The sequence below is a fragment of the Anguilla rostrata genome, chromosome 6 (genome assembly GCF_018555375.3).
Source record: "Anguilla rostrata isolate EN2019 chromosome 6, ASM1855537v3, whole genome shotgun sequence".
NCBI lineage: Eukaryota > Metazoa > Chordata > Actinopteri > Anguilliformes > Anguillidae > Anguilla > Anguilla rostrata.
In genome coordinates, this window is record NC_057938.1 from 24,387,233 (window position 1) to 24,401,912 (window position 14,680).

Here is a 14,680-nt window from a genome sequence, read left to right on the forward strand (position 1 = left end):
GTTGCCCAGTAATAGGCTTAGGTAGGCGGAGTCACATACCCGGAACTTCAGCCACGTCGCCAATACTGAACCCCGGAGAGGTTGTGTAGTGAATTTTCGGATAGCAGTAAGTGAATTAACCGGTTTAAATATATAATTGAAAGCAAAGCATCTGCGAGTCTGAACAATGTGTAGGGTATTTTACCTTTATATATGCTATTCGTCCCTACTTCGGAGACGAATTTAGTTTATCTTGAGAGACAGATAACTAGATAATCTGTGGAACACTAACCTAGCTGGCGATATCCCGTTGACAGTTTCTAAACTGGCGTGTTCACTGCATGAATCAATGAATGAATTGGTTAGCGTGTTACGAAGATACGTTATCGATGCATTTAAGCCTCTGACAACATAATTCAGTGTTTTCTGTGATAGGTTTAAGATAGGTGTGTCTGTTCTGAAGAATCTGGCAGGACTAGCTAAATGCTTAGGTGCAAGATATGGATATGTTCCTCATTTTACGAATGTGGTGATCTTGCTGAAATGTGTAATATATGTTTCTGCTTAGCTATGCTTATTTGGAATCTCTAGTTCATAGTGATCACTGGATTAGCTGTGAAATATATTGATCTTTACTCAATTAGGTAACTGCTCTATACTGTTGTGGGTTACCCTTTATGTTGATTCCTGACTAATGCTTATAAAATTGGGCGTGTTGTAATATTACCACCGTTAATTTCTCTAGCCATGGAAGGCCTAAATGCCCAGGATTTTAGGTAGTTAGTCACCTGTGAACACTAATATCTAGCGTTCTGTGATACTACTCTTGTATTTTGTAGTATATTGGTAAATGAAAGTAGAATATTTCTATTAAAAACCGTCCATTGTCTTCTTTGAGGAATGGCCCTGCTTGAGAAGGTTTCCCAGTCCTCTGCGCTGCACCCAAAGCCAGTCGGGCTGGTTCTGCAGTATGGCACTGCCGGCTTCCGGACCAATGCAAAACAGTTGGACCACATCATGTTCAGGATGGGCTTACTGGCAGCGCTGCGCTCCAAAAAGACTAAGTCTACAATCGGAGTGATGGTCACTGCCTCACACAACCCGGAGGTGAGTGTGCATGCTTCTGCTCTTACATACTGTTACACACTGTGGTCTTCTGCAGCAAGCTTGGAGAACATCATTCCTGAAGGGCCACATCTGTTTCTGGTATTTTATTCCTGAAACGGGGGTATCGTCTTTCAGGAATAGGTCACCTACCCCTGACCTACAGGGGCCTGTTCAAGAACAACCAGTCTTTTACTGGGTAGGTACAGAGCTCTGTCGGGAGTTGAAATTACTGTGTGATTTAACACAGGAGGATAACGGGGTCAAGCTCATTGACCCCATGGGAGAAATGGTGACCCCGGCGTGGGAGGAGCATGCGACGCGGCTGGCTAATGCTGAGCAGGAGGCCCTGGTGATGGCCCTGAATGACATAATTGAGATGGAGGCAATCAACTTGAGCCAGGATGCCAGCGTGTTCATAGGGAAAGACACCAGGTCAGTTCTTTTCACTCTTAAAAAGTTGTCAGTGCAGCTGGCTGGGTGGGCCTCAAGGCCTAGAGAGATGAGGGAACTGGTCATGCAGAATCACAGGACATTTTCTGAAGTAGCTTGCTGATACCCTATACTGAATGTGGAGTGACCAGGCCCTTGTTCCTCTCTGTGCAGGCCCAGCAGTGAGACATTGTCCCAGGCTGTTTTGGATGGAGTCTCCTCTCTGGGTGGTCATGGTTGTGGTGCGTTCACACATTCAAATTTAGCTGTGCTAACTCTGTTCTACTGTCCTAACTGTGCTAACTGTCCTCCGCTAACTATGGTCACTATTCTACTCTGCTAGCTGTGCTAACCCCATCACTGCTCTGCTTAGGGTGTTTTCACATGTAGTTCTTTTAAAATGAACCAAACTCAGTTCTTTTAAAGGGAACCATTCTGACCACAAAATCCTCCGAACACCACCAGCAGTCATTCTGCTATTTCTTTTCAGCCAAGTATGCTCAGAGGTCACTGCAGCTGCAAAGAATTAATGTATGGCGAGTCTCAAGCTATTGTGTACAAGTGTACGGCAAAACGCGAAGTGGACTCGGACCTGCTTTGTGTTAAAAATGCACAAATTAAGTGAACCTAGAAAAGAACCGGAAAAAAACCATGTTGAGACCACCTTCGGAGGTGGTCTGAGTTTGGTTAATTTCAGAGGGTTCACAAAAATGCTGAGTTATCAGTCTGAGAGGCTGAAATGAACCAAGTGTGAAAAAACCCTCACTGTGCTAACTCTGTCATTACTCTGCTAGCTATGTAAACTCTGTACTGCCCAGATTACAGATGCACTATTATTACAAATGGACTGTAATTAACATGGACATACAAGTCAGGGTTGTGCAGTGCTGTCCTATTTACCCTTCTTGTGTATCTTGGATTTGAGAATGCTTTGGATGGGTTAACTGGCTTTGCCTGTAGACTGGAGCAGCCATTTCTTGTGCTACCAGGAAAGACCAGCCAGGCAGTTTCTCCTCATGAATCATGGCCTGTTTATTTTTCTTAGACTATGGACTCCTGACCACACCGCAGCTGCATTTTATGGTGTGCTGTAAGAACACGCAGAATCGCTATGGCAATGCCACCGTGGAAGGCTACTACAAGAAACTGTCCCGGGCTTTCATTCAGCTGACTAAGCATGTAAGACTACCCTCCGCCACCAGGGGGCAATATACACAATGTGTCTAAGACTGCTGTAGTCTCTCAATTGGGCTGTAAATGCTATGTGCATATTTTTGAACGCAGGTTTAACAAAAAAAAAAAAATGACGAGGGTCAATGTAAAGATTGATAAGAACAGGTCTCAGGTCAGCAGGGGCATTAGCATAATTCAGTGTTGTGTTCGCATATCCATGCCCACAGGCCTCAAACCGCACAGATGACCAGAAGCACCTCTTGGTTGACGGGGCTAACGGGATCGGCGCTCTGAAAATGCGGGAGATGGAGCATTTCCTCCAGAAGGAGCTGCAGATCTCTCTTCATAACGACGGTAGCCAGGGGAAGCTCAACTTCCAGTGCGGAGCCGACTATGTCAAAGTCCAGCAGAAACCTCCTGAAGGTAGGACTGGACTTAGACGCAAAATATTTTATTTTTATTTTTTTGTAACACCTCTTGTAAATTCTTAAAACGTTCAAACAAATATATTGACCCAAACAAATATTTATTTTTACAATATTAAGGTATTATTATGCTCCATCATATCATTGCTGACTAGAAAAAAATGTATAATGTTCTGAGGTCTAGCGTCTAGCTTGTGGCTTATTTGGTTACTGGTTATGAACCATCCATCCCTCCATTCATCCATTATCTATACCCACTTATCCTGGGCAGGGTTGTGAGGGGTGCTGGAGCCTATCCCAGCATGCATTGGGCAAGAGGCTGTTATGAACCTATTCAAATAATTTATCTACAAATAACATCCTTTTAAAGAAAATAAGGCCATTCTATTCCAATAAATTATTCAAAATAAAACTGCAGAATTTTGACTTCACTTCCAGAATATTCCATTTTTAGAATCTGAGATTCTGCTGTACTTTATGAATATTTAAATATGCATAATTGTCCTTAAAATACGTATTTTATGCTTACTTTTTTAGATCTATAATTACTTTATGGAATTGGCAATGAGATTTCCTCAATTAATTACAAAAAGTATTTAATGTTTATTTTTTGAATATTTTCTGATATTTGTATTTAGTTTCTTTCTAAGTAATGGATTATTCTCCAAAAATACTATTTAATGCTATAAAATGGGTAGGACAGGACTTTATCACATGTGAAGGCACAGATAGGTAATCAGTGTGAATAATTAACTGACAGCACACACCTACTGTAAGTCATGATCAGAGTGCATTCTGTTATTTTGTGATCACGTATGCACAGGTATCTAACAATAGGGAGTGCTAGACTAGTATGAACCTGTCAGCCATAAACTGATGTGTACCTACCTTTTAGAGGTATCTTACAAAAAGAAACAAAATGAACAAAATCAATATTGATTGTAATGGCAGTGTTATCTTTTTTTCTTGGAATATATTCCATAACTATAATAATAATTAATTGCTTGGATTTGGATGGGAAAGGTCTATGTGGAAAGATTATTCTTTTTCAGAGAAGACTACTGGTTTGTGGGGTCATATTGCTTTTTAATATGAAACTTTTGTTGTCATTTATGGCTCCTTCAAGGAAAACCGTTCTTGTGCATAATGATGAAGAAGCATATGTTTAGATCTTTGATTGCATTTCTAATTAAGTAAATTCATATTACCCCTCTTCATCTCCCTTCCTCTGTTTCATTTTCCCTTCTCTCTCTCTCTCTCTCTCTCTCACCTTGACTCGCTTGCTTCCTTCCTCTCTCACTCTCTCTCTCTCTCTCACACTCACACTGTCTCACTCGTTCCCTTCCTTTCTCTGTCCCTATCTCAGGCATTAAGATGAGCGCGGGTGAAAGATGCTGCTCCTTTGACGGGGATGCTGACAGAATTGTTTATTACTTCATCGACTCAGCCGGGAGGTTCCACCTACTAGATGGAGACAAAATTGCCACTTTGATCAGCATGTATCTGAAAGAGCTGCTCACTCAAGTAAGGCACAACCACATGTCCCCCCTGCACAATCACGTCTTCATCCAGTTTGACCGAGGAATACTTTTGCTATTCTTTTTTTTCCTTAGTGCAATAGCATTCAACCAAAGGAGGCAGTAAGCCACTGAGCTTGCACTGGCAATTACTAGAATGTCGATAAATTATTTATTGTTAGTTTCTAATTTAATACAACTACAATATGATTAATTTAATACGGCAATATGATACATACACTTACCAGTAATGATAAATAGTTTAAAAAGTGATGGAAGCTACTGGCTTAGGAAAAATGCATGTCATGTAATTATGAAAATGAGTTAAGTTCTTCCCATGGAAAGATATCTGCTATGGTGCTGAGAACATTAATAAAATGAATAACGTGCTTGTGGTGGTAATTGCATAAAAAGACATTTTACGTGTTTCACGCTTGTTAACACATTACCTTTGACAGCTTTTTAAAAACGTGTTTTAAAGTAGATAAATTCACTGTACTAACAAATGTGCATCTATTTCTCTCCAAAATAATTGAATGGTGCAGTCAAAATAATTTAAATAATTGAACTAAATTTCAATTAAGTAGGAATTTCTCTGTTAAGAAGAACAAAAAGTTTGGTCGGTCACTCAGCACTGCTGATGATTGGAGTCACCAAGCATTCGGCTTCCTCAGTATTGCTTTTTATTTTTGGTTTATAGGCTTTGAGTTACTGGTAAAACTGAAATGAGGCTTCAAATGATGTGAAATTTCATAAGACACAAGGAGCTATCATGTATTTGAAAGCTAAAAAGGGGTGTGGTCACTCAGACTGTTTGTGTTTGTGTCTGCGTGGTTTCTCCAGGCCGGGTTAGACCTGCAGGTGGCTGTGGTGCAGACGGCGTATGCTAACGGTAGCTCCACGCGGTTCCTGGAGGAGACCATGAAGGTGGGCTAACACCGTGCTCTGCTCACATGCTATCAGTCTGCCTGCGTCTCAGGAAAACGCACCATGCTCTGCACACCTGCTGCCTATCTACGTGCATTTCAGTCGTTTCTGTAATCTATCAACGCCGTTTAACTTTGGTGAAGTGGGTAAAGGAAAACCTCTGTTGACCTCTGAACCTCGACCCCAGGTTACAGTTCGCTGTGAAAAGACGGGAGTGAAGCATCTGCACCACGCTGCACAGCAGTTTGACATCGGCGTGTACTTTGAGGCCAACGGACACGGCACAGTGAGTCTGCCAACAGAGCTACAGGACACCTATAACCTTTCACTTCTTCACGCACAAACAAACACACACATATACTCTTGCATACATGTACACACATGCACACACACACATACACATACAGACAGACACACACACATGCATGTACAAACACACACACACACACACATGCACACATAATTACGCATACACTCCCCTAACACAAGTTCATAAAAATGGCTACAGTGAGCAGAAAATCTTTCTACAGCCCTGTTTAGTAACAGTATCATGGTTTTGTCCCATATAAAAGTCCTGTCCTGTTTGTACCTGTCCTGCCTCTCTGTGCAGGTTCTGTTCAGTAAGGCAGCTGAGGAGAGGATCCAGCAACTTACTGCAGACCCGAACACTAATGATGAGAAGAAGAGTGCTGCAGTCCTCCTGGAGAACACTGTCAACCTCATTAACCAGGCCAGACACTGTGACATCATCGCTCGCCCACTATCATCATAAGCCATGGAAGTGTCTGCATCATGTGTCTCTGTGGATAATGCTAACGATGGCTCTCTTTCCTCAACAGACGGTGGGTGACGCCATCTCAGATATGCTCCTTATCGAGGCCGTGCTGGCCATCCGGGGCATGACCGTACAGCAGTGGGACGCCATTTACACCGACCTGCCTAACAGACAGCTCAAAGTGAAGGTGCGCCATTTATGAACGTATGTATGTATGTGTGCGTCGACTGACATGCGTCTGGCCACAACGGCGGGGCTTTAATGGTGAATGCTGGGATGCGCGCTAGGTGGCGGATCGAAGGGTGATCGAAACGACAGATGCAGAGAGGCGAGCGGTCTGCCCGGCGGGACTGCAGGAGGCCATCGACACGCTGGTGAAAAAGTACCAGAAGTCCAGAGCGTTTGTCCGACCTTCGGGCACAGAAGACGTGGTCCGAGTGTACGCTGAAGCTGACACTCAGGTAAGCACGCCATGCAGGTAAATTCTGCTACGCACACTTGGCCTAGGACAACATGCAGGCAAATGAAATAGTACTGAAGGTTACTGAAATGATGATCATAATGCAACTCACAGGTGGCAAAGCTGTCAGTGCTGTGACAGATAAAACGCATATTAGCTTACACACGGTGAGCAAGGACTAGACTGACATTGGTGAGGAGCTGTGTGTAAAGCAAAGCCAGTGAGTGATTCATGCTAATAGCTTCTTGTGTGTGTGTGTGTTTTCCAGGAGAATGCTGACACATTGGCTCATGAAGTAAGCGTTGCCGTGTACAAACTTGCTGGGGGAGTGGGAGAGGAGCCAAAACCGTTTCATTGATATTCATCTCACACAGATGCACACACACACACACACACACACACACACAGTCAACACACATTCTCACAATGCATTTCAGTGGTGCTGTACACTGTCTATGCAATCAGGTTCAAACTCTATCATGTTTATCTTCTTTTTGGAATGTGAATGGCTTTCATGTTCATATCTGCTGTCTCTTTGGAATGTGAGTCTCCTGTTCTATCTATATCCTTGACCTTAAAATCAAATGCATATCCAAGGTCTTCCTTTTGTGCTGTCTGTCTTGCGACCTCTCAACACTTGACGCTCATTCCCTTAAATTTAGAGGTTAAATGGGGATATCACTTTCTTGAGTTTCTTTGGTTATAATTTTAGTTTCGGAGTGTGGTTTTTCGATTGGCCTAGGTTTAGTGTGCAATGGGGCATATTTTAGATAAAGAAGGTTCCAATGACCTTTCAGATCAAAAATGGTTGGTGTGCTGTACTCAAGAGTTTGTGTTTGCACTTGTCTAGACCAATTGAAAACATAGACTTAAACTGGAAAAAAAAAACTCCAGTGAAGTGAAATATCACTTTGTTAATCACTGTGTTAGCACTTTCTACCATTTTTTATATTTTGCACCAAATTCTTTATATTGTCTCAAGTGTATGTAATTCATGAAAATACTAATTTTTCAACTCTCATGAATTAATGCTGGGTCACACACACCAAAGGACTATTTGTGTGTTCATGAGTAAGACCAGGAAGGAACTGACACTAACCTAATGTATCCAATTATTACATACTACCATTTTTTTACATACTGCCATTTTGATAGGGAAATAACAATGTACTAATTATTTTCTAAGAATGTATGTTTTTTTTTTTTTTTTTTTTCTTGAAACATGCCAACAAATTATGTCATCTAAATCAGAATGCCCACAATAGTTCCTATTGTGACTGTCCATCCAATCAGATTAATGTGCCCTAAACAGCTGTTCATTGTAAACCTCTGCTGCTATGTTTAGTTTCATGAGAAAATAAAGACCCTTGTTTAAAATATATTTGTGTTTTGTAACTTCACATGTTGCTGTTATCTGTGCAACTGTACAATTTGCTTTGATACTAACCGGAATGATGGATTTATTTTTTTACATTTTTCATCCTGCTCACACAATTTGGAATACCCAAATGCATTTATAAGCCTTTCCAATTACTTTGGCGTCATCCACGATTCAAGAGAGCGCAGGCCAGCAGATTGCTGTGCACATCCTGTGAGGGGCGTGTATCGATTCAGGAGAGTGCAGGCTTGCAGATTACTGTGCACATCCTGTGAAGGGCGTGTATCGATTCAGGAGAGCGCAGGCTAGCAGATTACTGTGCACATCCTGTGAGGGCGTGTATCGATTCAGGAGAGCGCAGGCTAGCAGATTACTGTGCACATCCTGTGAGGGGCGTGTATCGATTCAGGAGAGCGCAGGCTAGCAGATTACTGTGCACATCCTGTGAGGGGCGTGTATCGATTCAGGAGAGCGCAGGCTAGCAGATTACTGTGCACATCCTGTGAGGGGCGTGTAGCGATTCAGGAGAGCACATGCTAGCAGATTACTGTACACATCCTGTGAAGGGCGTGTAGCCAGCTGCTGCTTCTTTGCACTCTGCAAGTCCAGCTGCTGAGCTGACCAGCCATTGGACGGGAGTACTATACTTCTGGCACAGCTGGTGCAGGCATATAGTCATGTGATTCAGAGCCATGGGAGTTATGGCAGTTGAAGTGAACTGAAAAGGAATTTAGCCTTAGTAGTCATTCTGCTTCCTATTTCACAACCTCACCATCCGTCAAGGGCTGAATTTCATCCGTTTACGAACATGTAGAAGGTACATTTCATCAGATGGGGGTTTTACATGTTACGTAGAGTTGAATTAGCAATTAATAATGCTCTACAGTTTTTCGCGCACATCTATCCATATGCATTTGTCAAAGTTTTGTGTGCTATGAGTATTACACCACAATGTAGTGTAATGCAATGTGCAATACTAGCATTGCTTAAAATGGTGCATGGAATTTTGGCCATCAATATGTCTGCTTGTGTACTTGTGCACATATTCAGGAAGTAGACATCTTGCTTAACAGTGCTGTTTGCTAGTGTACACTTTGATATTTTACTGTGTTTGCTGTGATGTTGATTTAACTCACTGTAAGATAGTTGTAATCATTGTATTGTACTACTTAACTGTACAATGGTTGATGTTGATGTCATGATGTGCATGGTTGTACATATCTTGCTTGAATTAAGGCGGATGTTTTAGTCACCTTAGCTCTCTAAATATTTTGATACCATGTTCAGTCACTCCACAGTAGTGTTATGTATCCATATTTACTGGAGATAGGTCATTTTGAATTGTATTGAAGTTTCAATGAATTGCAGGAAACAACAATATGATGCTGTGTTATTTATTTGCAGGAATCAGGGCAATGTAAGACACACAGGAATTTCAATGCTTAAGAGAAAAGACAGGTGCTACTTTGGGAGAACAATCCCAACTGTCAGCCAATTCAACAGTCTGGGCGAAGGACCAGGTTAGGACCATCAGTGCTAAGCTCTAGGGGGTTTAAGGCGAGTGGCCGTGTGGTCTTCCTGCTCTAATCGTCTTCTGTTTCATCAGCGGCACCAGAAATGATGATCGTTCGCTCCTGGGTGTCGCTGTGCGTAGTGTCATCATCTGTCTTAACTGTTCTACGATAAAAACAAAAATTTCATGGCTTTAGCAGAATCCATCAGCTGCACTAAGTAATATCTTACGAGTTATACTGCTTTAGAATGTAACAATAATATCACACCATTTTACAATGACTGATAATAATAATAATAATAAGAAGAAGAAGAATAACAATAATAATATAGGTTATTTATGAGTTTCCTTTAGTCTGCATTTTACAAAATGGCTGTTACCTGATGAGTACAGTTTTCCTCTCAGTCATCTCCACTGCTTGTTCGGAGGAAATGCTCTCAGTGGCTTCCAGCTGGCTATCTAGGGTGCTGCCCTCAGTGCCGTTCCCCGGGTTCCCACCCAGAGTACTCTCCAGGCCCCCGCCCAGGTCGCTCTCCACGCCCCCGCCCAGGCCGCCTCCCAGGCCCCCATTCACTGCCTCTGCGGAGCTCGCTGTTGCTGTGGAGCTCTCTGCCGCTGTGGTGCTAGCAGCCACTGTGGAGTTCCCAGCCACCGTGGAGCTCCCTGCCACCACGGAGCTGTCTGACGCCATGGAGCTCCTCATCGCCATGGAGCTCCCTGCCGCCATGGAGTTCATGGCTGATGCGGCGCTCATGGCTGATGCGGTACTCATCGTTGCCGTGGCGCTCATAGCGGATGTGGCGCTCATACTGCTGCTCATGAGGGACAGGTTCCGGACCATGCTGCTCAGCCTCAAGTCCTCCCCCTCAATCAGTTTCCTGTCAAACAAGCACCAAAGATCACCTGTGAGCCAACTGGACACAAGCTTTAAACCAACAATCAAGAATCACCAGTGAGCCAACTAAAAACAAGCTTTTAACCAAAGGAAAACCTGTAATCATTTTAGTTCACTCTGCAGTGGGTGCAGTATTATTTTTTGCACATTTTAATAGGACGTGATGATGCATGACTATCCACTGATACTCTAGATATATTTATAACCTGTGGAGTCAGACATTTAAAAACAGTTTCCTCCAGGACACAGCTCAATAGTGACCTGAAATACTGTGTCCATGGACCCATTACCTGTATGTGGTGATTTCAATCTCAAGGGCCATCTTGATGTTCAGTAAGTCTTGATATTCACGGAGGTGGAGTGCAATTTTCCCCTTGATGGATTTCAGCTCAACAGTAAGAGCCTCGATCCTTGCCTGAATGAAAGAAGCCGATAGTTTCACACAAATTAAAGTGTCCTGACATAGCAGTTTTGGTTTGTCTGCCCATAAAGCAGCAGGGCCTGCAGAGGTCAAAGAATTAGATCTGTGCCTTCATCTGCCTATTGATTACTTCTGATTATTTCTATACTGTTTACCTTAAGATCCTCTTCCTCCTTCTTGTATTTTTCCAGTGCCTCACGGATCTGTATCTCCAGCGTCTCGTTTCTGGTCTTCAGCGCATCCAGTTCTCGCTCTTTGCTCTGAATCTGCAGTCACAAAAAAGCAATTGAATAAAATCAGTTATTGCATGTTTTATGCTGTTGACTAAGACATGAAGTAAATGGCTTGGCTTGGGGTTAAATTTCTTCAGTGCACAGCTGGAAGGCCAACATCAAGTCCCTGCGTGCCCAGCCAGCTATCACACAATTCAATTCTTGAGCAGAAGGGCCCAGCAATTAACCAGCTTGAAAGTCAGGACAGGTTCAAAATGATGTCTTCATCGTCATGACAATGCAACAGATTAGAGCATCACAACAAAAAAAGATGCATGATACCTACATCTTTCTTACAGGTTGCCATTTCTTCTCTGACACTTCGAACTCTTTCCACGTGTTTTGTTGAGGCGTTGCTCAAGTCCTCAAATTTCGTTTTATACCAAGCATCCATTTCCTGAAAAAAGAGGCATCAATATATGTCAGAAGCAGCAGTGTAGATAAGGATTCATTTCCAATACAGTGCACAGACCCACCAACAACGCCAGCTTACCCCGTTGTGCATTTTACTGCATTTTCATTGTTTTGTTCCATATGGAAAACACTATGGGTTACCTGTAAATTCTTGGCAGCAATCTCATCATACTGGGACTGTATTAGTTTGAGAGCAGCAGCGAGGTCAGGGAGGGCGAAGGACACCTCAGTCTTAGCAACCGCACCGTAAATCTGCTTCATCAGCTCCTCGATTTCCTGGATAGGGGAAGGAAGTCAGACATTTTTAAAAAGTGATGGTACAGACATTGGCACAAGATGGCTACATTCAGTTGAGGAAGACTAATATACCTCTTTCTGAACCCTCTGGAGGAAGAGCAGTTCGGCTTCAAGGTTTTCCAGTTGCTTCTCAAGGGCAATGCGTGCAGAGGTGGCCGCATCAACATCCTGAATACCGCCAGCCAGGCAAAAAAAAAAGATGTTAGAATTTCAAAAAGCATCTTTTGTACACAGTGATATTGTGGTCAGCTGAACAACTGTGCTCACTGGGCGGAAGGCTTCGATCTCCTGCTCGGCCTTCTTCCTGGCCTCCACCGCTTCCTCGTATTTGGCTTTCAGCATTTCTAGTTGAGCCGCCATGGCCTCTTTTGCAGCAATAGCTATATTCTATAACAGAAAGAAGGACTTTCTGGTTAATGATGATGCTCTAGTCCTACTCAGAAAGGATGAGACGCAAGTCAAATATGTGCAGCTCATGTCTCTTTCCAAGCCATGGGGGACGTGGGATAAAGTCTCCTCACCCGCTGTACTAGCATCTGATCAGCAATCCTCTTCAGCTCCCTCAGCTGTTCCTCATAAAGCATTCGCAGGCCTGAGGGCTTCACATAACGATTCTGCAGGGCTGCAATCTCTGTCTCCAGCAGCTTGTTCTGCTGCTCAAGTGTCCGCACCTTTCGAGGAGCAGGGAAACAGATGGTGAGTGGCCTTTGGCACCGATAAGACGTAGCTTGCCACTTTGACTGCTCAGAAAGTTAAAAGCAGTCCATTTTCCAGAAGTGCTGGGCACATTATATGTAGTTAATTCTTGTTCGAAATCTATTAAACACCACAATAAATGCAAACCATATGACCTTTTAAGAAAACAACAGTGAGACTGATGACTCTTTGAGATGCCCAAAACAGTCCCAATGCAATGCAGATACCTGTTCAATAGCCTCAATATTTCAAAGAATGAAAAGTGCCATACAATTACTTTCATACAGTATTCTAGCATTGTACACAAGTTGATAGCATTTTATTATTTGTCTCAACTTGTGTACATGGTAATGCTGTAATTATTATTAAATCCAATTTATTATTAAATTATTATTACAATTTAATGCTGTGATTATGATTACATTCAACCATAATGGGGAATGTGACTAGGTTGGGAGAAAAGGGTGGAAAGGTGGGGAGGATATGATGGAAAAAAAAGCCTTGCCTTCTCGATGTAGGCAGCCAGCCTGTCGTTAAGCACCACCATCTCCTGGCGCTCAGTGGTCCGCGTGCTGAGGAAGGCCTGATTCTCTGCAGCCGCTGCATCCAGATCCAGTGTGGCTCCCATTCCAACACCCAGACACAGCGCCCCCATGCTGCGGGCACTAGAAAGACAGTTGATGAACCCCATTATGCTCTATGAGTGCTCCTTCCCAGCACCAAAACATTTTCAATTCAGATTAGATTATGTTCATTGAAGCCAATGATTAAAAGTTATGTCAATATGCAAAATGATTTGTTTATGAATCTTTATAATATGGCCTGAACAAATGGTATATACCTACAATACAACATTGACTATGGGTCTATTATGGGTCTACTGACAATGACTATTTTTGCCAAATCCAATAGTTCAGCTGTTAACCAAGAAAGAGATATGTTTCAACAAAGGAAAAAAATAATATGGTCAAGATGGTATTATCTTAGCTAACAATGTGAACAGTCTTTGCTGGACAATTTAGTTAGGCTGATTAAAGTATGGGGGTTGTACCCTCTTCAGCACTGTTACCAACAACTGTATTCGTTTTTACCCACAAAGTGAATAATATGAGAGCAGTAGTTGGCTGAACACATAGCTTCCTCAGAGAAATTCCTGGGTACTGGCACATGCCAAAAGAGAGGGCACACACCCAGTGACTTGGCTGATGGTGGTCAGATTATAAAAAAGAAAGAGAAAGCCACATGGTGGTTTGTTTTTTGGGAATTTGTTGTACTTTGGAAGACCTTTTCTTAAATTGAAAGTAAGATAAAGCAAATATGTCTCTTTATATGTCTTATTGTAAATGCAGGATAGTTGAATCAGGACCACAGAAGCCATCGATAGTTGTGGCCGGGAAGAGTTATAGTGACCTACCTGGTAAGGTGCGATCTGCGGGTGCCAGAGAAGGTTCTCCTGCCCATGCTATCAGCTCGCATGGTGGTTGCCACGGCACTGCGGCTGTAGCTGGCAGAGCGGTGGCGAACGCGGGGGGGCGAGGGGCTGGACACCCGCACCTGGAAGGACGAAGTCATGCCGTCTTCGAAATGGCGGCGGTACGAAGACATCCTCTCTGGGCTGCGACTCATGGTGGCAGTTGCTCTCGTCCTTTCCGGCTGCTGTCTGGAGATGTTCACACCCCTGAGCTTGAGCTCTGGTCTGACTGCTCCCTGGACTGGCTGGCCTTTTATACCCCTCTCCTCCAGCAAGCACATGGACCATCAGCTCTGGAATCTTGAACCTCCACACAAAAGGAGGCTGACCCTCCCTATAAAAAATCTGTCAAAGTTATGTGAATAGCTGAAGGCCTTGAGTACAGTGGAGATGATGGACTGAAAAATGCTAAGCGTTTCATGCTAGGTGCTAAGTGGAAATACTGCTGCACCAAGAATTTTTGTGCGATGATAAAACATTGATTTTCATAAATGATTTGTCAGGAGAAAGAAGCATGGTACAGCTGACAAA

At 43.0% G+C, this 14,680-nt stretch overlaps 2 protein-coding genes across 3 annotated transcripts; one reads left to right on the forward strand and one right to left on the reverse strand.

Moving 5' to 3' along the window:
- Positions 1–8,171, forward strand: pgm3 (phosphoglucomutase 3). Its single transcript, XM_064339144.1, has 13 exons — positions 1–106; positions 878–1,086; positions 1,334–1,518; positions 1,690–1,757; positions 2,561–2,694; positions 2,916–3,111; positions 4,480–4,637; positions 5,474–5,557; positions 5,745–5,843; positions 6,168–6,287; positions 6,397–6,519; positions 6,620–6,793; positions 7,061–8,171. The coding sequence occupies exons 2-13, from the start codon at positions 880–882 to the stop codon at positions 7,148–7,150; spliced, it is 1,638 nt and encodes a 545-aa protein (XP_064195214.1). The 5' UTR covers positions 1–106; positions 878–879; the 3' UTR covers positions 7,151–8,171.
- A 1,379-nt stretch (positions 8,172–9,550) lies between these two features.
- On the reverse strand, positions 9,551–14,364 carry ngs (notochord granular surface). 2 transcript variants are annotated; one of them, XM_064339142.1, is made up of 11 exons: positions 14,093–14,364; positions 13,184–13,343; positions 12,504–12,653; positions 12,250–12,369; positions 12,055–12,150; positions 11,827–11,961; positions 11,558–11,668; positions 11,155–11,265; positions 10,869–10,993; positions 10,064–10,561; positions 9,551–9,842 (listed from the first exon to the last, which is right to left on the reverse strand). In XM_064339142.1, the coding sequence occupies exons 1-11, from the start codon at positions 14,302–14,304 to the stop codon at positions 9,839–9,841; spliced, it is 1,722 nt and encodes a 573-aa protein (XP_064195212.1). In that variant the 5' UTR covers positions 14,305–14,364; the 3' UTR covers positions 9,551–9,838. The 2 variants fall into 2 exon arrangements, with proteins under 2 accessions (XP_064195212.1, XP_064195211.1); XM_064339141.1 differs by having other exon boundaries at positions 9,551–9,847.
- Between the last annotated feature and the right edge of the window lie 316 nt (positions 14,365–14,680).